Source organism: Mytilus trossulus, chromosome 8 (genome assembly GCF_036588685.1).
Source record: "Mytilus trossulus isolate FHL-02 chromosome 8, PNRI_Mtr1.1.1.hap1, whole genome shotgun sequence".
Taxonomy (NCBI): domain Eukaryota; kingdom Metazoa; phylum Mollusca; class Bivalvia; order Mytilida; family Mytilidae; genus Mytilus; species Mytilus trossulus.
In genome coordinates, this window is record NC_086380.1 from 76,916,549 (window position 1) to 76,935,251 (window position 18,703).

The 18,703-nt window shown below is 32.4% G+C and overlaps 1 protein-coding gene across 1 annotated transcript in view; it reads left to right on the forward strand.

The window, feature by feature from the left end:
* LOC134681415 (general stress protein 18-like) overlaps window positions 1–12,891 on the forward strand; it is a 33,334-nt gene extending 20,443 nt beyond the window's left edge. Inside the window, exons 4-5 of the mRNA XM_063541033.1 lie at window positions 11,178–11,292; window positions 12,597–12,891. Coding sequence (XP_063397103.1) covers window positions 11,178–11,292; window positions 12,597–12,705 — 224 coding nt within the window. The 3' untranslated portion in view covers window positions 12,706–12,891. The remainder of the gene's footprint in view (window positions 1–11,177; window positions 11,293–12,596) is intronic.
* The last annotated feature ends 5,812 nt before the right edge of the window (window positions 12,892–18,703 follow it).

The window sequence follows — 18,703 nt, forward strand, 5'->3', positions numbered from 1 at the left end:
TATGATCTTTCTTTATGATCAATTACTAGAGAAAATTGGGTCCTTGAACTAAAGGAAAATTATGTTACGGAACGGATATAATTCGATTTAAAAGTGTATTGTACATTAGAATCTTAAATATCTATTGCAAAATTAAATAGCTATACTATTTGTTATGGTATGTTGTTTTTAATTTACTAAGTATATTCTTCTTTACCATGGGATTTACAAATCAATTAAGAGTTGAGGTAGAATGTTATTCTGTAAACAAGAAGATTGTTTTACATAGATTAATTTTTTTTCTGAATTATTGCCTCATTTACACGGTCATTTGATTCAAATTGAAATTGAATTCGAATCGAATGTGAATCGAATTCGCTAATCACGTTCACACTCTATATTTTTAATTCGAATTGGCAAATTCGCATAAGCCAATTCGCATTACAAATACGTTTTTGTTAATACGAATTAAAAGTTAACGTCGTTCGGACAGTAAAGCGAATTTAACGCGCATTGCAATTTGAATTAGAATTTACTTTCGGACGTAAAACGTTTCGAATTCGAATTAAACTAATGCGGAATTCGGAATACGTGTGAACGCAGCATTACTGTTGAAAGAATTATAAATTATCGGTCAAACGACCAGTTGTAAAATATTATTATTATTATTATTATTAGGATATCATCGACAAATCGCAATGTCAAACTGTTTATTAAACGTTATTCCGTATACAAAACGTACGGTTTACATAGATACATTTATAGCCTAATTACAACATTTCGGTTTTGACATGAATATCAATAATGAGGTCATTTTTTTTTTAATTTCCTGTATACAAAACTTTGAATTTTACAAAAAACTAAGGATTTTCTTATCCCAGGCATAGATTACCGTAGCCGTATTTGGCACAACATTTTGAAATTTTGGATCCTAAATGCTCTTCAACTTTGTACTTGTTCGGCTTTATAAATATTTTGATATGAGCGTCACTGATGACGAAACGCGCGTCTGGCGTACTAAATTATAATCCTGGTACATTTGATATTTGTATGGATTATACAGGAAAAAACACCATTTTGTAAAAAGAATCTAAACAAAATGATAGAATTGTTAAATACTTGAGGAAAAGGTAGCTTTCAAACAATGATTTGAGAATATCAAAAGAAAAGATAGGGTCACCGTACGTTTTTTCCGGCTAAAATACAAAATAGGAAAATGCCATGTAGAATCCTTCAGAAAATGCACTGTTTTAGAGTTACCAGTCAGAGATATAACTCTATAGGGTTATTACAGAAAATAACTTACGTGTGTTATTACAGATACTTTTCTTTAAATTTTCTAAATCTGTAATAACATATGTTTGTTATTTGTAAAATTATTTTAACTACAGTGGACTCTAGGGAACTCTTGAGACTTTGCGCAGAAACTAAATGCATAGCCTTGATAATTAATTTTTAAATTGAATTAATACATTTTTTATTAACCATGGTAATAAATGAGACAAAGTTATTTAGGAATTAGCTTAGCTGTGATAACAAGGCTTAGTTATTAAAGGAATGTAACTTATTATATAAGACACTTGGGAATTACTGAGAAACTTCCGCAGAACCTCATTACATGCTCTGGTCATTATTTCTTACAATAAATTTAAATACATTGTAATTAGCCATGATTTATGTTTGAGCAAATGCTTTGAAGTGATATAGAGAAGCCTTGATAACACCCTTTAGTTATTACAGGCATATTTTTTCTGTAATAACATATAGGTGTGCTATTCAAAATTGGAATACTATGAACTGTTATATCTTTCAATAGTTAAGTATACATAAAGACAATAGTAATATCAATAGAACTTGTATACATTTTAACTAAACTTATGATGTATATTGTCCCTTTGAAACATATAACATACATATGTTATCACAGTTCTTTGATTTTTTAGTCCACAATAACAAATGTATGTTATTTTCCTGTAATAACCCTATAGAGTAATATCCCTAACTGGTTACCTCCCCTTGAAATCCAAAATTAATTTATTTTAAAAAACAACCAAAAATAATCAACATTTGCATAAATGTTAATATCATTAAGTTATATTCTTATAAATTGGTTCTTTTAAAGAAAATTAACAACAATATCTGCATTTCTGCATCAAATTTTGCTAATTTGAGTCGACAGAAAATCTGGACCTTTGGTTCTCTGTTTTTTACAATCCAAAATGTAGGAAGACACCCATACCACCTTAAAGGCAGGTGCAACTTTGTTACGCTCGAACATTGGCATACTACTGTTAACTTTTTGTAGCTAGGTAATCCCCTGACTTGTATTAAAGACACGTGTGTCATTGCATGCGCGACATTACCAATGTGATACGTTTTCTTTTAAATACGAGAACAAAGTTCAACTGAACATAAGTTTTGCTACAATGGCATATGAACAGAACGTCAGTGTGTAGTTGTGTTCGTCCTTCTTATGATTTATGATATATAAGTTTGGTGTTTCCCCTAATAAAACATGAAATTTATCATTTGTAAGATTGTCAACATCAGATTCCAATTGGTAAAATTCGATTTAATGAAATTGTACACGTGCATTTTATAATTCTAATGGGGTTTATTCTGTGATGATGCCGATATAACTATAGCTATGACAAAATAAAACGTTGATACGTGTATTTTTTTAAAATGTAAAAAGATATTTCAATCTGATTAGGATCATGATCCCATGTCCAAACTTTGCCTAATGATCTGGCAACACGCAATTCAAGAAGTCTGTTTCGGAAATATATTGGTCAACGAATGAAAAGTCGGACTGCATTCTATTTTGAAGTTGTATACATATCGATACCATGAAATCAGATCAAGGTTGGCGAATAAACTGTCAATGCTACATGTAGTATGACCAGGCGGGCGGTAAATACGAGATCACTGCTGGACAATACTATCAAATACTGGTCAATACTGGCCGATACTGTTCAGTAAAAGAAATCTCTATATAACCTTAGTTTAAATATCGGTTCTTACCTTGTCAAATATTGTGTAAATGGACAGATATGGCTATAGTACAGGATATGAATACTAGTATATAGAACCATTTAAATCAAACTCACTACTAGAGTGAGAAATCGAGTTTTTCTGTGTGTCTCGTTTATATTTTCGGTCAACAGCATAATGAGTATTCAAAGAGGACAAAATAGAAATCACTTATGTACTCATTGTTCTGGGATAGAAAAACAATTATGAAGTTGTCAAGAGGGGAAATCTTTGTGGTTATGTCTTATTATAAGATTATTTCAGTGCACAATTTATGAAATTGCATTGGTTTTTTTGTTAAGCTATATTTTTTTTTTACTTTTTTCTTTACCGTTTTCTGAGTGTTTCTGGTTTTCTCATTATGCAAATTATCATATGTATTTGTTACATTTCAATCAACAAGCGTGAAAGCTTATTTGCATTAGTGAACTAAATATTGCAAATATTGCACAACACAGTAGAATTTTACTGTTATGATAACACTTAAATACTGGTATTTTCGGATCTTACCTGCAGTATCCCATATATCCATTTTTATATTGTTATCGGTTCTCCGAAATTCTGTTTTCACTCTACCAGTTCGCTGTCCTTTCAGCACGGAATCATGTTCAGGTCCTACTAAAGCCTTAATAAGTGAGGTTTTTCCAACATTTAAGTCTCCAGTTATAACTACTTTAACATGGTAACTTGGATTGTTTTGCATTGCATTTTTCTTTGATTTGCCTGCAGATGCTTTAACAGTCTTCACTTCACTACGATTGACGTCACATGGTTTGATCTCGGTCTTTACGTTATTTAAAGATTCATTAATTGCTAAATTGTTTCTTGAATCGATGTCTTGATTCATTTTGAAATGTTACGACTTTCCTATGTGCTGCAGTAACATCATTGTACAATATTGTTTTTTAGGAAATTCAGAACGCATTAGAAAAGTCCATAAAAATTTATTTTAAGGAAGCGGGGAAGTCTATCACGTGCGTTTTAGAGCATCAGTTAAAAATATAACTTTATCTGCCTTATATGCGCATTGTTTGTAATTGATAACATTTTAACCCACTTTCATTGATCTGATTTTGCGTCTGATTTCACGTGATGTCGATTGACACACACTATATCTATCTCTGTCTATTGTAAGACTGGCTGTATTCAATTTTCATGTCGTTCAATGAAAAAGATACTTCCTCGAATCGGTAACGGTTTATCTTTTTCTTCCTTTAAAAGATGAAAATTAAAAAATGCAAAACAACAAATATGACTCGCTTGTCATAATATAAAAACTTTTATTAGCTCCGATAATCTAGACGGATATACAGTATCCTCATGGGTATACAAATAACCAATCTAGTTGATTGGTGTTATACAGTATCCCTACAACTGCTTAGTCCTGAATGTTATTATGTAACCTGCGATATTCCTATGTTTTAAGATTCTATGTGGTGACAAAAACTCTTAACAAAAAACCGCATCAATGTTTTCAAATCCGAACAGCTCATTTGTTTTACCAAAATGTGAACATCTGTCGTTAGTACTCTGGTTCGTTCTAATATAACAATTCCATTATTTGGGAAAGATTAATTTTTATTTCACAATTGGGAATATTTCTGAATGCACTATCTATTTCGTGACTTCTATTTGCAGCAAACTTTCCACAGTGTTCTACTGATGCATTGAACATATGAGTTAATTAACTAAAATCGTCGAAGCAAAAGAAGTAAATATGACTTGCCTCAGTCCGGTGAACAAATCCAAATTTGAAAAAAAAATATATGACACCTTTTAGTTTTTTTCCTGCTTAGCTCTGAATGATAGAACAATAATCCACCTATATTAATATCTCACACGTGTATACTACATTATAGTACATATAGTTGTAATTACAGATAAGAATAATAGATAAAAGTAAACTTCCTTTGGTGGCGACAATAAAACAAATCAATCTGTTGATGATTTGACGAATCACGTGTGTATCTTTTTATATGTATCGATTTCCTTTAACAACTACAATGTTAAAATTCATCACATGGTATACCTGTGAATTTTAAATAGTATTGTTATCGTATCGGGGTGTAAGGTAATAGATAACCAATGATCAAGGCCAGATATGTTTTGATTAGGTACATTCGTATCCTATCATTTGAACTGACGCACTTACTATTATCAGCTATATTTAGATTGATTTGGAATCGCGTTCATTTTGCCGGACACGTTAAAGCAATAAGTAGAATTTGTTAACTTAGGATGATTACATCTGAATTCATAAAAGTATTTATATTTTTTTTTTCTTGTTTTAAATGCGTAAAATTGTAATTTTTATCAAAATAGCCAGATGTAGTATCATTTTCAGAAGATGTTATTTTATTTAAAAATAAATAAGTATTTGGAATAAGATCATAATTGCGTCTATTTTCTGTCATCAAATTGATGTCTAATCACTGTTTCGTATGTCAATATATGGATCGCTGTACCGTCATGTTGTTTTCTATTTAAATTGCCACAATATAATGCTGGTAAATGAAAACAAACTTCTATGTTAGTATTAAATACACCTTGAGAACGTTATACACTAAAAACGGACCGTCTGTTAACAAAACAAACAAAAAAGATACCAGGCGCAAAATTTGATGCGTCGTCCAGCGATTCTACATAATACCAAAATAAATCAGTGGCGCTCGATTCAAAGCAGTTTGAGGGTTAAATCAAATAGTAATCTACGAATAATAATTTATGTTTCTGTGGGCAAGTTGTCATGGTTATATGTTATAACCATGTTCAAATTGTTCGACTGCGGAAAAAATCCGACCCTACGATAGCAATCAATTTAAAACGACTCTCTTTAATTCCTCGATATTTAGTATGTTTACTCAATCAGCAATTACTGAATTGCCTGGAAAAAACTGGACCGATGGCATGCGAAAGGAACAGACACTTATTCTTCAAATCTTATTACAAAATCTTTACAATATTGTGTTCAAGGATGACCATGTTACATCGAGCTTGAATAAAATGACTGTTTCATTACAATAGCCATCTTCTTGTAGGAAGTAGACTAAATGAATTATGTATTAGTAACTGCCTGCTATTCCTTTTGAAATCGTTTTCTTAGCGCAGAATACGATGGTAATAGTAATAATAATAATAATAATTAAAAACCAATTGTTCAGAGAACAATTGAAGGTCTTTCCATCAAAACAATGTATTTTGATATGAAAAGTTGTGAAACTAAGTTTAAAATGTCATTTCAATCGTCAAATGATAGCTCCTAGTAAACCGATTCCAAAAATATATTGTTTCCATACATTTTTTTTTAAATAAGGGAGATAATTTGTTACTTCCGGTTTGAATAATGTTTCTTCCGATTATATTTGAATATTTACTTGACACTGATTCCAAAAATATCTGGTTCTATATACTTTTATATAAATAAAGTACAAAAAATAGCTACTTCCGGTTTACAAAGGGTCACTTCCGGTTTTTTTTTTTCAAGGTTAAATGGTTTGATACCTTTTTCTAAAAGTTGTATATCTTTATCATGTATACATATAGAATAAAAGCAAAGGTCAAAATCTAGAACGTCAAATTAAGCTATGACCTTGAGATCAATTTCAAGGTCATCAACCAAGGACCTCAAATCAAAAGACCATAGGTCTTAATTATATTTAGTTAATGAGTTATATCACCAAACGCGTATTTTTAAATAAAAGAGGGGAGAAAACTCCCTTTTACATTCAACGTACGCTTGCAATCAAAATTTACATCTTACGACATGTCGCAACTAACAATTTAGTAAAAATAATTTGTTGATATCTTATACAGTCTTTGGATATAAGTGAAAAAAAGCCAAATTCAAATATTAGAATATGACCTTGACCTTTGACCTTGACCTTATTTTAATTTTTTGGGACCAATGACCTCAAATCAAAAGATCCTAGGTCTCTATCACTTATGGTTTATAAGATAGAAATTCATATCACTTATGTCAGATGCATAAGGGGAAATAACTCTCATATGGAGCGGTCATATCGCTTCGGTCAAAATAGGACAAATCATGCGAAGGATATAACGAGCAATTTTGTAAAATAAATTTGTCATAATCTTTTACGGTTGCGAAGGAGATGCGCTAACAAGGAAAACAGTGTTTGGGGAGATAACTCCTACAAAGAAAAGTATTCGTTTACGCAGGGTAAATTTCAAAAGCGCATAAACTGTTCGATATCATATACAAAATATCTAAGCGACATATTGTGAAACAAATGTTTATCGCAAGAACAAAATTAGGTGGAAGAAAAAAAAAAAAAAAAAAAAAATAATCAGAAGAAAAACAATAGGTCTTTCCACAGAAAAGTGGAAAGACCTAATAATAGCTTTATTTAAAGAGAGTAACTTATTTGGATTAAACCAATTTTCAATAAGGCTCTTTAAATTACATACAATGTTAACAATATGAATAAAACATAATTAATCTACTATTACACACATGTAAAGAATAGACGTATAGAAAGTAATATAACAACAACAACAACAACAACAACACCTATGGTATACATTGTGGCTTAACTTAAAAATTTAACACTTTTCAAAATAAAATGACTTGTAAGAGTTTTTAAATGCAGATATACTTTTTGATTTTTTAATTTCACTGGACAATGAATTCCACACTTTTGGACCACTAAAAGAAAAACTTGATTTGTATAATTCTGTATTTGATTTAGGGACAATAAAATTATCCGATGATGAAAGTCGAGTATTGTACGATTGGTTACTACTTGTAGGCACAATAAAATTTGATAAATATTTTGGTGCCAGTTGGTGTTTTGATTTATACATTAATAATGATTTGTGGTAAGATATTCTCTTAGTAACAGGAATAATTCCAGATTCCTTAAATAGTTCACTGGATGGTTTACGAATATCGTGTTCGTTTAAAATAATTCTAGCTGCCCTTTTTTGCAATTTTAGTAAACTGTCAACTAAAAACTTGTTACAGTTTCCCCATACTGAACAACAGTAATTCAAATGTGAAAGAATATACGCATTGTAAAATAGAATTCGTGCATTGTGATTCAAGAATTTCTTGATTCTTTTTAATAAAGCTAATGAAGAATTAACTTTATTGATTATATGATTAATTTGATCATACCAAGAAAGAGTTTTGTCAACAAAAATACCTAGGACTTTTTCACAGTGACTTTCATTAATCTGTTGGCCATTAATGGATACATTTAATGTGTCATTACACATCAAAGACAGTTCTTGTTTTGAACCTATACACATTGTCTTAGTTTTTGACACATTAACTAACATTTCGTTTTCATCAACCCATTGACAAATATTTTCTAATACAACATTAAGTGTCTGACTTATATACATTTTGTCTTTTCCAATTACAGAAATAGTGCTATCATCAGCAAAAAGATCAAGATTATGATTAGGATTACACAAATGCAAATCATTAACAAATATCAAGAATAATATAGGACCTAAAACGGACCCTTGAGGTACACCTGCCTTTAATGCAGATACATCTGAAATAGTATTTGAAATTGATACGACTTGATGTCTATCAGCTAAATACGAAGTAAACCAATGAATAGAATTATAAGAACATTTATAATTTTGTAGTTTTTGAAGAAGCAGTTTGTGATTTAGAAAATCAAAAGCTTTACACAGATCTAAAAATACTGCCCCTACTAAATTTCCTTCATCAATGGCTTTTAACCATTTATCTAACAAAGAAGTCATAGCAGTTTGACAGGAATGGTTTGCACGAAAGCCTGATTGCATGACATACAATAGATTATATTTGTTTAGAAAATTCATCAAATGAGTTTTTACGTGTCGCTCAAGGATCTTAGATAGTAATGGTAAAATTGCAATAGGTCTGTAGTTAAAAACATCATTTTTTTAACCTTTATTTTTAAATACTGGTAGAACTTTAGTGAACGGATGACTTTAAATGATTTCACTATAAGACGTGTCACGGTACTTTTCTATCCCAAATTTCGTGTATTTGGTTTTTGGTGTTATATTTTTTATTCTCATCGGATTTTGTCTAATGCTTAGTCCGTTTCTGAATGTGTTACATTTTTATGTTTTGTCGTTGTTCTCCTCTTATATTTAATGCGATTCCCTCAGTTTTAGTTTGTTACCCCGATTTTGTTTTTTATCCATGGATTTATGAGTTGGGAACAGCGGTATACTACTGTTGCCTTTACTTTTTCATTTACAGAGTGCGCAATACTTTCATGTGTATTTGTCTGATTTAAAATGTTTAATTGTAATTTTCTATGAAAAGGTACGCAATCAAAGGTTTTAACATTCAACATTTTTCTAAGATTAAATAGCTGAATTAGCGAAATGGTTCTTCAAAATTGTGTATATTACGTATAACTTAACCGTCTGATAAATTCCAGATAATGTATTCCCCGCCCCTTGTAAGGACATAGTTGATACAGCCTCTGTTTCTATATCGGATAGGAACATCGGTAAAATTTTGCAGTCACATCTTTATCATTTTCATACATGTCTGAGGCTAACCGTTCTACTTAATGCTACATTGAAAGGAATGCTATAAAAGGGTGAAGCTTTGTCACGAACATCATGTGACAGATAAACGAATAGGTGTGCAAAACGTCATTTCGTTTGGGGTCACTCTTTTATACCTTTTACGAAATTTCATTTCTTTTAGAGTCACGCTTTCAAACCTAGTGTTAAACATAGACCAAACATTGTCACGTGGCACTTTTAAATTTAAAAAAAAACAAACAAACGCGATAGCTTGTTCATTCACGTGTCCCAGTTTACAACTTTAAAAACATGTAATTTAAACACCTACACATGTGTACTGAAGAAACTTCATATGCAATCGGGTGTTGAAAAGTTTATTTTTGATTGTACATGGGTCGTTTCAACTAGTTATAGTTTACATTGTACCTTGCCCAAAATTGTACAAACATTTATCATTTAGTATCCGTCGGTAACGTTTTAAAAACGGTTTCCCCTCCGAAACAATTTACCAATTGGATCCTATTTTTGCCTGTGTTCACTTAACGGTTAAAGTCCGTCGACATAACCAAATTATCATTGCAAAAAGGCTGATAATAGCACACAAGAATAAAATGTGGCTGATTGCCTTATATCCCGCTCTCTTTCTCTTTCTCCATCTTTGAATTTGTTTTCTTTTACGGTATATTACCGTTGCTTTTATTTGACAGGTCTTGTAATTTCATCTCAAGGTAAAAACAGAAAGCAGAGGTTGCAATGTTGTTCGACCGGGATAAATTGGAAATATTTGCCTATAACTCTTACAAAACGGCTTGTTGGTTATAACGATCATAGATTTTGCATTGAAAAAGATTGTCATTAGACACCACAAGTATTTAGCAAGGGTTCTTTACGAATAAACTCATCATAGATATCAGGACTAAATTTAGTATATACGCTAAAAAAGACTCATCAGTGACGTTCGAATCTAAAAAATTTAAAATGCCAAATAAAGTACGAAGTTGTAGAGCATTGAGGACCAAAATTCCTAAAAGTTTAGCCAAATAGAGCTAAAGTAATCTATGCCTGAGGTAGAAAAGCCTTAGTATTTAAAAAATTCAAAATTTTGTAAACAGTTAATTTGTAAATATAATAACCATATCAATGATAATTCATGTCAGCACAAAAGTGATCAATTAAAGAACGAACGTTTATCTCTATCTTATGCCGAAGTTATTGGCTAGATTCAACATCCCTTTTACGACCGGTGTCGATTGATACGCTTTAGTTTATATTCTTTCCAACCAATGAGAAGCCCCCCTCACCACGAGTTATAATATCGGATAAGAGAAGCCCATTGGACTATTTATTTTCCCTTGGTCTCACTACCAAATGAAAAAAAGACCATAAGAAACACCAAGACAGTTATGATGGATTCCTGTATATTTTCCTTTTTATGTTGTCGATATGTCAACTTCTCACAAGATATATTGATCTTACTAGCTATTGCACTTGTTTTCCTTACATGTTGTGATAATCAGACTGCATAAATCTGTCATAGGGCTTAGATTTTTGTATGAAACTAGTTTTACATATATTTTGTAAGTATAATGTAGGCCTAAAATGTGTAAATCTGTCATGAAGCTTGAATGTTTGCATTAATCTTGTATTTTTGTATGTTCCAGGTAAGCCAACTGCAGCAATCTGTCATGGGGCTTGGATGTTTGTATCTGCCAAGATAATTAAAGGAAAGAAAGCCACGTGTTTTATAGCGTGTAAGGATGACGTAGAAAATGCTGGGTAAGTTTAAATAAAGTTTTAATACTTACAATTTTACACAGTTTTGTTCTACGTGGTCAGAATGTAAATCAGTAAATGCTTGTTTATCAAAAATGCTGTTAAATTAAAATGCGATTAGACGATAACAATATGAACTTATTAAAGTACTCTAAAGATGCACGGTTTATCCTAATAACCATAATCTCTATAAATTTGCATTTAAGCCGTCAATGTTTTTATGTTCATATGGTATACGTGGGATTCTTTTGAAGTTGGGTGTGATCACTTTAAGAAATACAAATAGAGACAACATTATGTTTTGGAAACCTTTTGATCGGAAGGCAAAAATCTTTTTCGTATCCAACGTCAAATACTAATTCATTGTTTCAAGAAACCACTTAAAGGAGAGCAAAAAAATTGTCTCTTAAGAATAAGAATAAGAATTTTATTAGTTTGAAATCCAAACAATAGGATTGTTACTAAAATACACAACAAAAAAACAAACAAACAGGCATATTAAAATTACAAAACGATAGTCAATAAACAGTTACACTACAAACATGTAGCATTGAAAGAAAAACAAAAACATAGATCAATAGTATTAATTATAATACTATTTTTGAAGCATGCCTCCTCTTTAAAGTTATGTATTAAAATATTATGCTTATGTATCAAAAAATATGTTATAATATACATTACACAGTTCATATATTGACATTATAATTGTTTCTCTCATTATACATTTCACTTATGTAGTTAACAATGATAAGTAAAATATCACATTCTTCGCAGGAAAATATAAAATCAAATTTATTTTCTTCACTCATGGAATTAAAACAGGGGACAATATTAGAAATTTCATTAAACATTTTGATCCTAGTTTTATTAATTTCTGAACATGTAATGATGAAATGAAATTCATCTTCCAACTCTTTATGGCATAAAGGACATATTCTATTTTCTAGAGCTGTTTTGTTGTATCTTCCACGTTCAACAGCCAACATACTATTACTTATTCTTATTTTAGCATAATTTTTTGTAACATTTTTATCTAAATTCAATAAAAGGTACTTTTCTAGTTCATACTTAACTTTAAGACAGGTGGTCTTTTCATGCAGTCAGGTTCAATTTATATGAAATGTAATATGTAAGGATCTAATACTGGTGGTCTTTAACACTGGTTTTTGCTAAATGCAGGTGGTCTCTTAAGCAGTTTTGACTGTACTTAGATATTATGCTGTCGATGTATGTTTTTACAGCTAGAAGGGAGTCCAGACGAGTGCATATAGATTCAATATAATAATATGTATACCTTGCCTTTGTAGAGCATTATATGAAGATTCGCCAGTGGTGGTTGATGGCAATATGATTACATCACGTGTTCCTCAAGACCTACCACAATTTATGGCTGCTATCATAGCTCAGCTTAAATAACCATTCACGGGGATAACCCTCATTTGAAAGTGGACCGACGAATTTAATAAAGACGTTTTCTGATGGATTCGGCAAAATGCATCAACTCGGTTGTTCTATTGCATACAATATAAACTTGTAATTCCAGTTTGAATGTAACAAATACAAGTTATGTCAATTTCAGAATAAATAAATATTTTGTTAAAATCCGTTTTTGTTATTAAAACAATGAAAGAAGGCAACTATAGAGGTCTAGCGTACTGCATTAAAATTTTAACTGGGTCTTCTCAAAAGTATAAATCTTATTTGACTAGTTCACTTGTATAAGTGTACAATTATTGTTATATTTCAATCTGGTTAATGTTGTTTTTTTAATTTTCTTTGGAAAGTTATTAATTCAAACAAAAATTATCATTAGTTCGATCGTTCTTGTGCAGAATGCGAGACATAGGTATTACAATCCAGCGGCGGCGGCATAAACTGTTTGTTTAAATAGTAATTAGTAAAGCATGTTCTTTTATGGTTTTAGACGTTTAATTGAAGTAAAAATATTCAGACTTTAGATTTAACAATCGTGTATTTCCCAATAGTTGTAAAAATATGATTTTTGCAGGAAACGAGCATTGCAGAGAGAAACACAAAGTTGGTTGTCTTTGGGAAAACATGAAATAGTTGCAAATGGACTTTAAGAAAAAAATATTATAATAGATCACAAAGTTGGTTGTTTAATTTCATGTGTCTATTCATCGGAACTTTTTTTTTATGACAGAGTAGCGAAATATAAAAGTAAAATATTCTTTTTCCTATACAATGGCTTCAAACCTGTGGAGTTTTGAGAACTTCTATTTTGCATTATTCCCTTTGGTGCACGTAGAGTTACTATTTAACAAATATCATTTACCTACAAAGATGAACCATATAAGGCGTTTTACAATTTATTTATTTCATGGAACAACGCATTTTTAAATTAAATCTGGGGTTATAAATAACTTGTCCCATGTTCTAAAGGTCACATGAGCTATTGAATTGTAATATCATTGTGTCAATATGTAAATACTTTCGTTATTGAAACGCCCATCAATAAGTAATATTAAGCTTTTAAAGTTTAAGTGCAGTTAGGCTTCTTCGCCTATCTTTACCTGTATTATTTTAAGTCAAGAATGCGGTGTATTTTGACATTGACATTGACATTGCAACTAATACGTGTTTTTTTTGGTCCAATAAAAATATTTAAAAACATGAATCTATTATTTATGAGTCACATAACAACCTTGATTGAAAACGTCCTCATTGAAAACCAAACTGCGTTTCAAACTAAAGTATTTTTAAAACTGATATCGTGAGGCTTTCTATGTGTATCCTTTATCAGCACGACAGTGTTCCAGAAATTGACTAGCAATCATCAAAACAGAAATAGTGTATATATATAGGCCCTCACCCACTTAATAAGATAAAGACAATCTGACAAAAGAATGTTACACGATATCATATAAGTTATTATTTGACCATAAAAGTGTGAAGTAAAACATCGTACTTTACTTCCTATCAAATAAAGGATGTCTGTGCTTACTTCAATGAGACAGCAACCCAACAACACATATTACAAAGGGGCATCAAGATGCTTTACAAATCACTACAGATTGATTAATGATCATCAATTATTTCGTGGCGGTCTGTTTTTATTGGTGGAGGAAGTCGGATTGCCCGTAGAGCACCAAAGACCTTCCAGGAAAAATGTAACTCCTAGTCAAATAGGATTGGGATCCAGCGCACCTGCCAAGTGTGGGGTTCGAACTCACAACCTTAGTCCCAGCTGACAGTGGTTAAATTACTTAAACCACGTGCACTCTTCTACCATAGCCCCACACAATAGAGCAGTGTCTAAACTCTAAAAGTCCCGAGTACATAAAACTTCTGAATAAATAAATACAGTAGCTGTCAAATGTCTGTCGTAAAACCGAAATCTCCAAAATAACAGTCAACCACTGACGATGTGTTTGACCTTGGACATGCATAATATGCATATAACGCTGGGTTTCGTTAATTTTTTTTTATTAAATGTCAACTCCCCCCTTTTAATCAGGATCAGCGGACTAACAAAACATATAAGGAATCAGTGATCATACGACCTTTAAATGTGAGCATAACCCCTATCGTATGGTAAGTTATAATGAATATTTTGCTAATCAATTATGATTCTTACTTATTTGCAGATCAAGTGTCATAACAATCCTTCTTCTGGGTACATACATGTTTGCAATATCTATCGATGGCCGTTCAGACACTGACTGATGTGACTTGTTAATTTGATGTATTTCCGTAATTAATACTTAGCAGCCGATTTTAAATTAGGACCAAATATAGCAATTACATTTTTGTCGAGCCTGCGACTTTTGTGTAAGAAAGCTCGACATAGGGATAGTGATCCGGCGCAGTGGCGGATCCAAAACTTTTCCTAAGGGGTTGGGGAGCCCTCTGACTGACCTAAAAGGAGGGGGGCCTCTCTAGTCATGCTTCAGTGATCCCCTATATAATCAACTATGTTTTTCCCACAAAAAGGGGGGGGGGGGGGGGGGGGCGGCGGCGTAAGCTAACTTATTTTAAAAGCTTTATATTTTAAAATCAAGTGGAAGACCTGGATAGAGTATACTTTGTATATAGGTGCCTCATGTTACGAAGTTTTTGTCAGTCACATGTCCAATATCCTAGGATGACCTCATTTTCATGGTTCAGTGACTAATTGAAAAAAAGTTAAGATTTTTTGTAATGTTAAATTCTGTCTTATTATAAGTGATAGGATAACTATATTTGGTATGCGCGTACGTATACCTCAGAAGGTCATCGTATACCTCAGAAGGTCATCTTGCCCTTCAGACAGTTTTAACTTGACTTCGACCTGATTTTATGGATCAGCGAACAAGGCTAAGTTTTGGTGGTAAAGTCCATATCTCCTATACTATATGCAATAGGTCTAGTATATTTGGTGTATGGAAGGACTATAAGGTGTAAATGTCCAGCTGGCAGTTGTCATCAGACCTTGACCTCATGTTCTTGGTTCAGTGGTTATAGTTAAGTTTTTGTGTTTTGGTCTGTTTTTCGAATACTGTATGCAATAGATTTGCTATATATGGTTTATGGAATGATTGTAGGGTGTATATGTATGATAGCTGACAGGTGTCATCTGACCTTGACCTCATTTTCATGGTTCAGTGGTCAAAGTTAAGTTTTTGGTGTTGGTCTTTTTTTTTCTAATACTCAATGCAACAGGTCAACTATATTTGGAGTATGGAAATTTTGTATGATCTATATGCAGTCGTGCAGGATTAAATTGACCTTGACCTCATTTTCACGGTTCATTGCTCAGTGTGAAGTTTTTGTGCTTTGGCCTGTTTCTTTAAACTATAAGCAATAAGTCAACTGTATTTTGTTGTATGGAAGAATTGTTAGCTGTACATGCCTGCCTGGCATGGTTCATCTGACCTTGACCTCATTTGCATGGTTCCTTGGTCAATGTTTAGTTTTCTTTGTTAATGTTAGGTTATGTGACAGCCGTATGAAATTTTATGACAAACGGGACGATGTTAATTTATTTATTCTTAATTGTACTTTTTCGACCAAGCTTGTCTTGCTTGGAATAAAAGTCGCTATAAACATATACGGAATACTATCAAGCAGCGGCAAAGGCAGCGGCGTTCATTATTTTTGAATTACAGCTTTATATCCAGAGGGTATAAAACCTCAGTCCTGGATACTTCATAATGGTATACAGATGCGAATTTTTCATTGTTCATATGTGCATTGACCTTGTCCTCATTGTTGTGGTTCATTGATTGCTAAAATTACATAATTTCGGAAATAGAAGTTTTTTTGTGATGAGTAATAAGAAAAGCTTATTTGGTATATGGAATCCAGGCAAAATCTAAATGTCTGTCAGACAGGCTTCAAATGATCCGGTGCATTACGTTTGCACGCATTACCATTACATTTGCGTGCAGCTTTTGATTACATTTTAGTGGCGGACCCAGAACTTTTCCTAAGGGGGGGCCCTCTGACTGACCTAAGAGGGGGCCCGCTCCAGTCATGCTTCAGTGAATCCCTATATAATCAACCAAATTTTTCCCACGAAAGGGGGGGCCCGGGCCCCCCATGGATCCGCCTATGCATTTGCGTGCAATTTTTTTACAGGTAAACTCAGCTAAATTCAGGTAAAAGACAGGTAATACTACTTATTTAATTATTAATTTGTTCAATTATTTACAAGTATCAGTACCCCTTTCGTTTTCTCATCCTAAGGCACTTATTTTGAAAGAATTCCATCAGTATTTTTTTAGGGAAAATACAGATCAATTAATTTAATTGTTCAATTATTTACAAGTAAATTTTCGAAATAACATAAACTAGAGGCTCCAAAGAGCCTGTGTCGCTCACCTTGGTCTATGTGAATATTAAACAAAGGACGCATTTGAATTCATGACAAAATTGTGTTTTGGTGATGGTGATGTGTTTGTATATCTTACTTTACTGAACATTATTGCTGCTTACAATCATTCTATCTATATTGAACTTGGCCTAAGAGCTTCAGTGGAAAATGTTAGTTAAAATTTACAAATTTTATGAAAATTGTTAAAAATTGACTATAAAGGGCAATAACTCCTTATGGGGTCAATTGACCATTTAGCTCATGTTGACTTTTTTTTAGGTGTTACTTTGCTGAACATTGTTTCCCTTTACAGTTTATCTCTATCTATAATTATATTCAAGATAATAACAAAAAACGGCAAAATTTCCTTAAAAAGACTAATTCAGGGGCAGCAACCTAACAGCAGTTTGTCCAATCCATCTGAAAATTTCATGGCAAATAGATCTTGACCTGATTAACAATTTTACTCCCTTTTCGATTTGCTCTAAATGCTTTGGTTTTTGAGTTATAAGCAAAAAACTGCATTTTACCCCTATGTTCTATTTTTAGCCATGGCGGCCATCTTTGTTGGTTGGCCGGGTCACGCCACACAATTTTTCAACTAGATACCCCAATGATGATTGCGGCCAAGTTTGTTTAAATTTGGCCTGGTAGTTTCAGAGGAGAAGATTTTTGTAAAAGATTACCAAGATTTACGAAAAATGGTTAAAAATTGACTATAAAGGACAATAACTCCTAAAGTGGTCAACTGACCATTTTGGTTATGTTGACTTATTTGTAGATTTTACTTTGCTGAACATTATTGCTGTTTACAGTTTATCTCTATCTATAATAATATTCAAGATAATAACAAAAAACAGCAAAATTTCCCTAAAATTACTAATTCAGGGGCAGCAACCCAACAACAGGTTGTCCGATTCATCTGAAAATTTCAGGGCAGTTAGATCTTGACCTGATGAACATTTTTACCCCACGTCAGATTTGCTCTAAATGCTTTGGTTTTTGAGTTATAAGCCAAAAACTGCATTTTACCCCTATGTTCTATTTTTAGCTGTGGCGGCCATCTTGGTTGGTTGGCGGGGTCACCGGACACAATTTTTAAACTAGACACCCCAATGATGATTATGGCCAAGTTTGGATTAATTTGGCCCAGCAGTTTCAGAGAAGATTTTTGTAAAAGTTAACGACGACGGACGCAGGACGACGGACGACGACGGACGCCAAGTGATGAGAAAAGCTCACTTGGCCCTTTGGGCCAGGTGAGCTAAAAATGTGGTGCACACTTTTAATAACCCGCTACACGCGTTATTCAGTGTACACCAAATTGTTTATGTTATTTCTTCATAGACAGAAAAATATTACAGTCATTCCTTAAATAATTGATATTTATATTTTTACCCGTGATTACCTGTAAAAGGAATGCACGCAAATGTATTCAAAGGCTGCACGCAAACGTTAAACATTTTAATCCCTAAATGCGCGCAAACGTAGTGCGCCCAATTGATCTTGACCTCATTTCATGGATTAGTCCGCAAGGTTAAGTTTTCGCAGTCAAGTCCGTATCTCATACGATAGGAAGATTAGACCAAAAATTTGGTT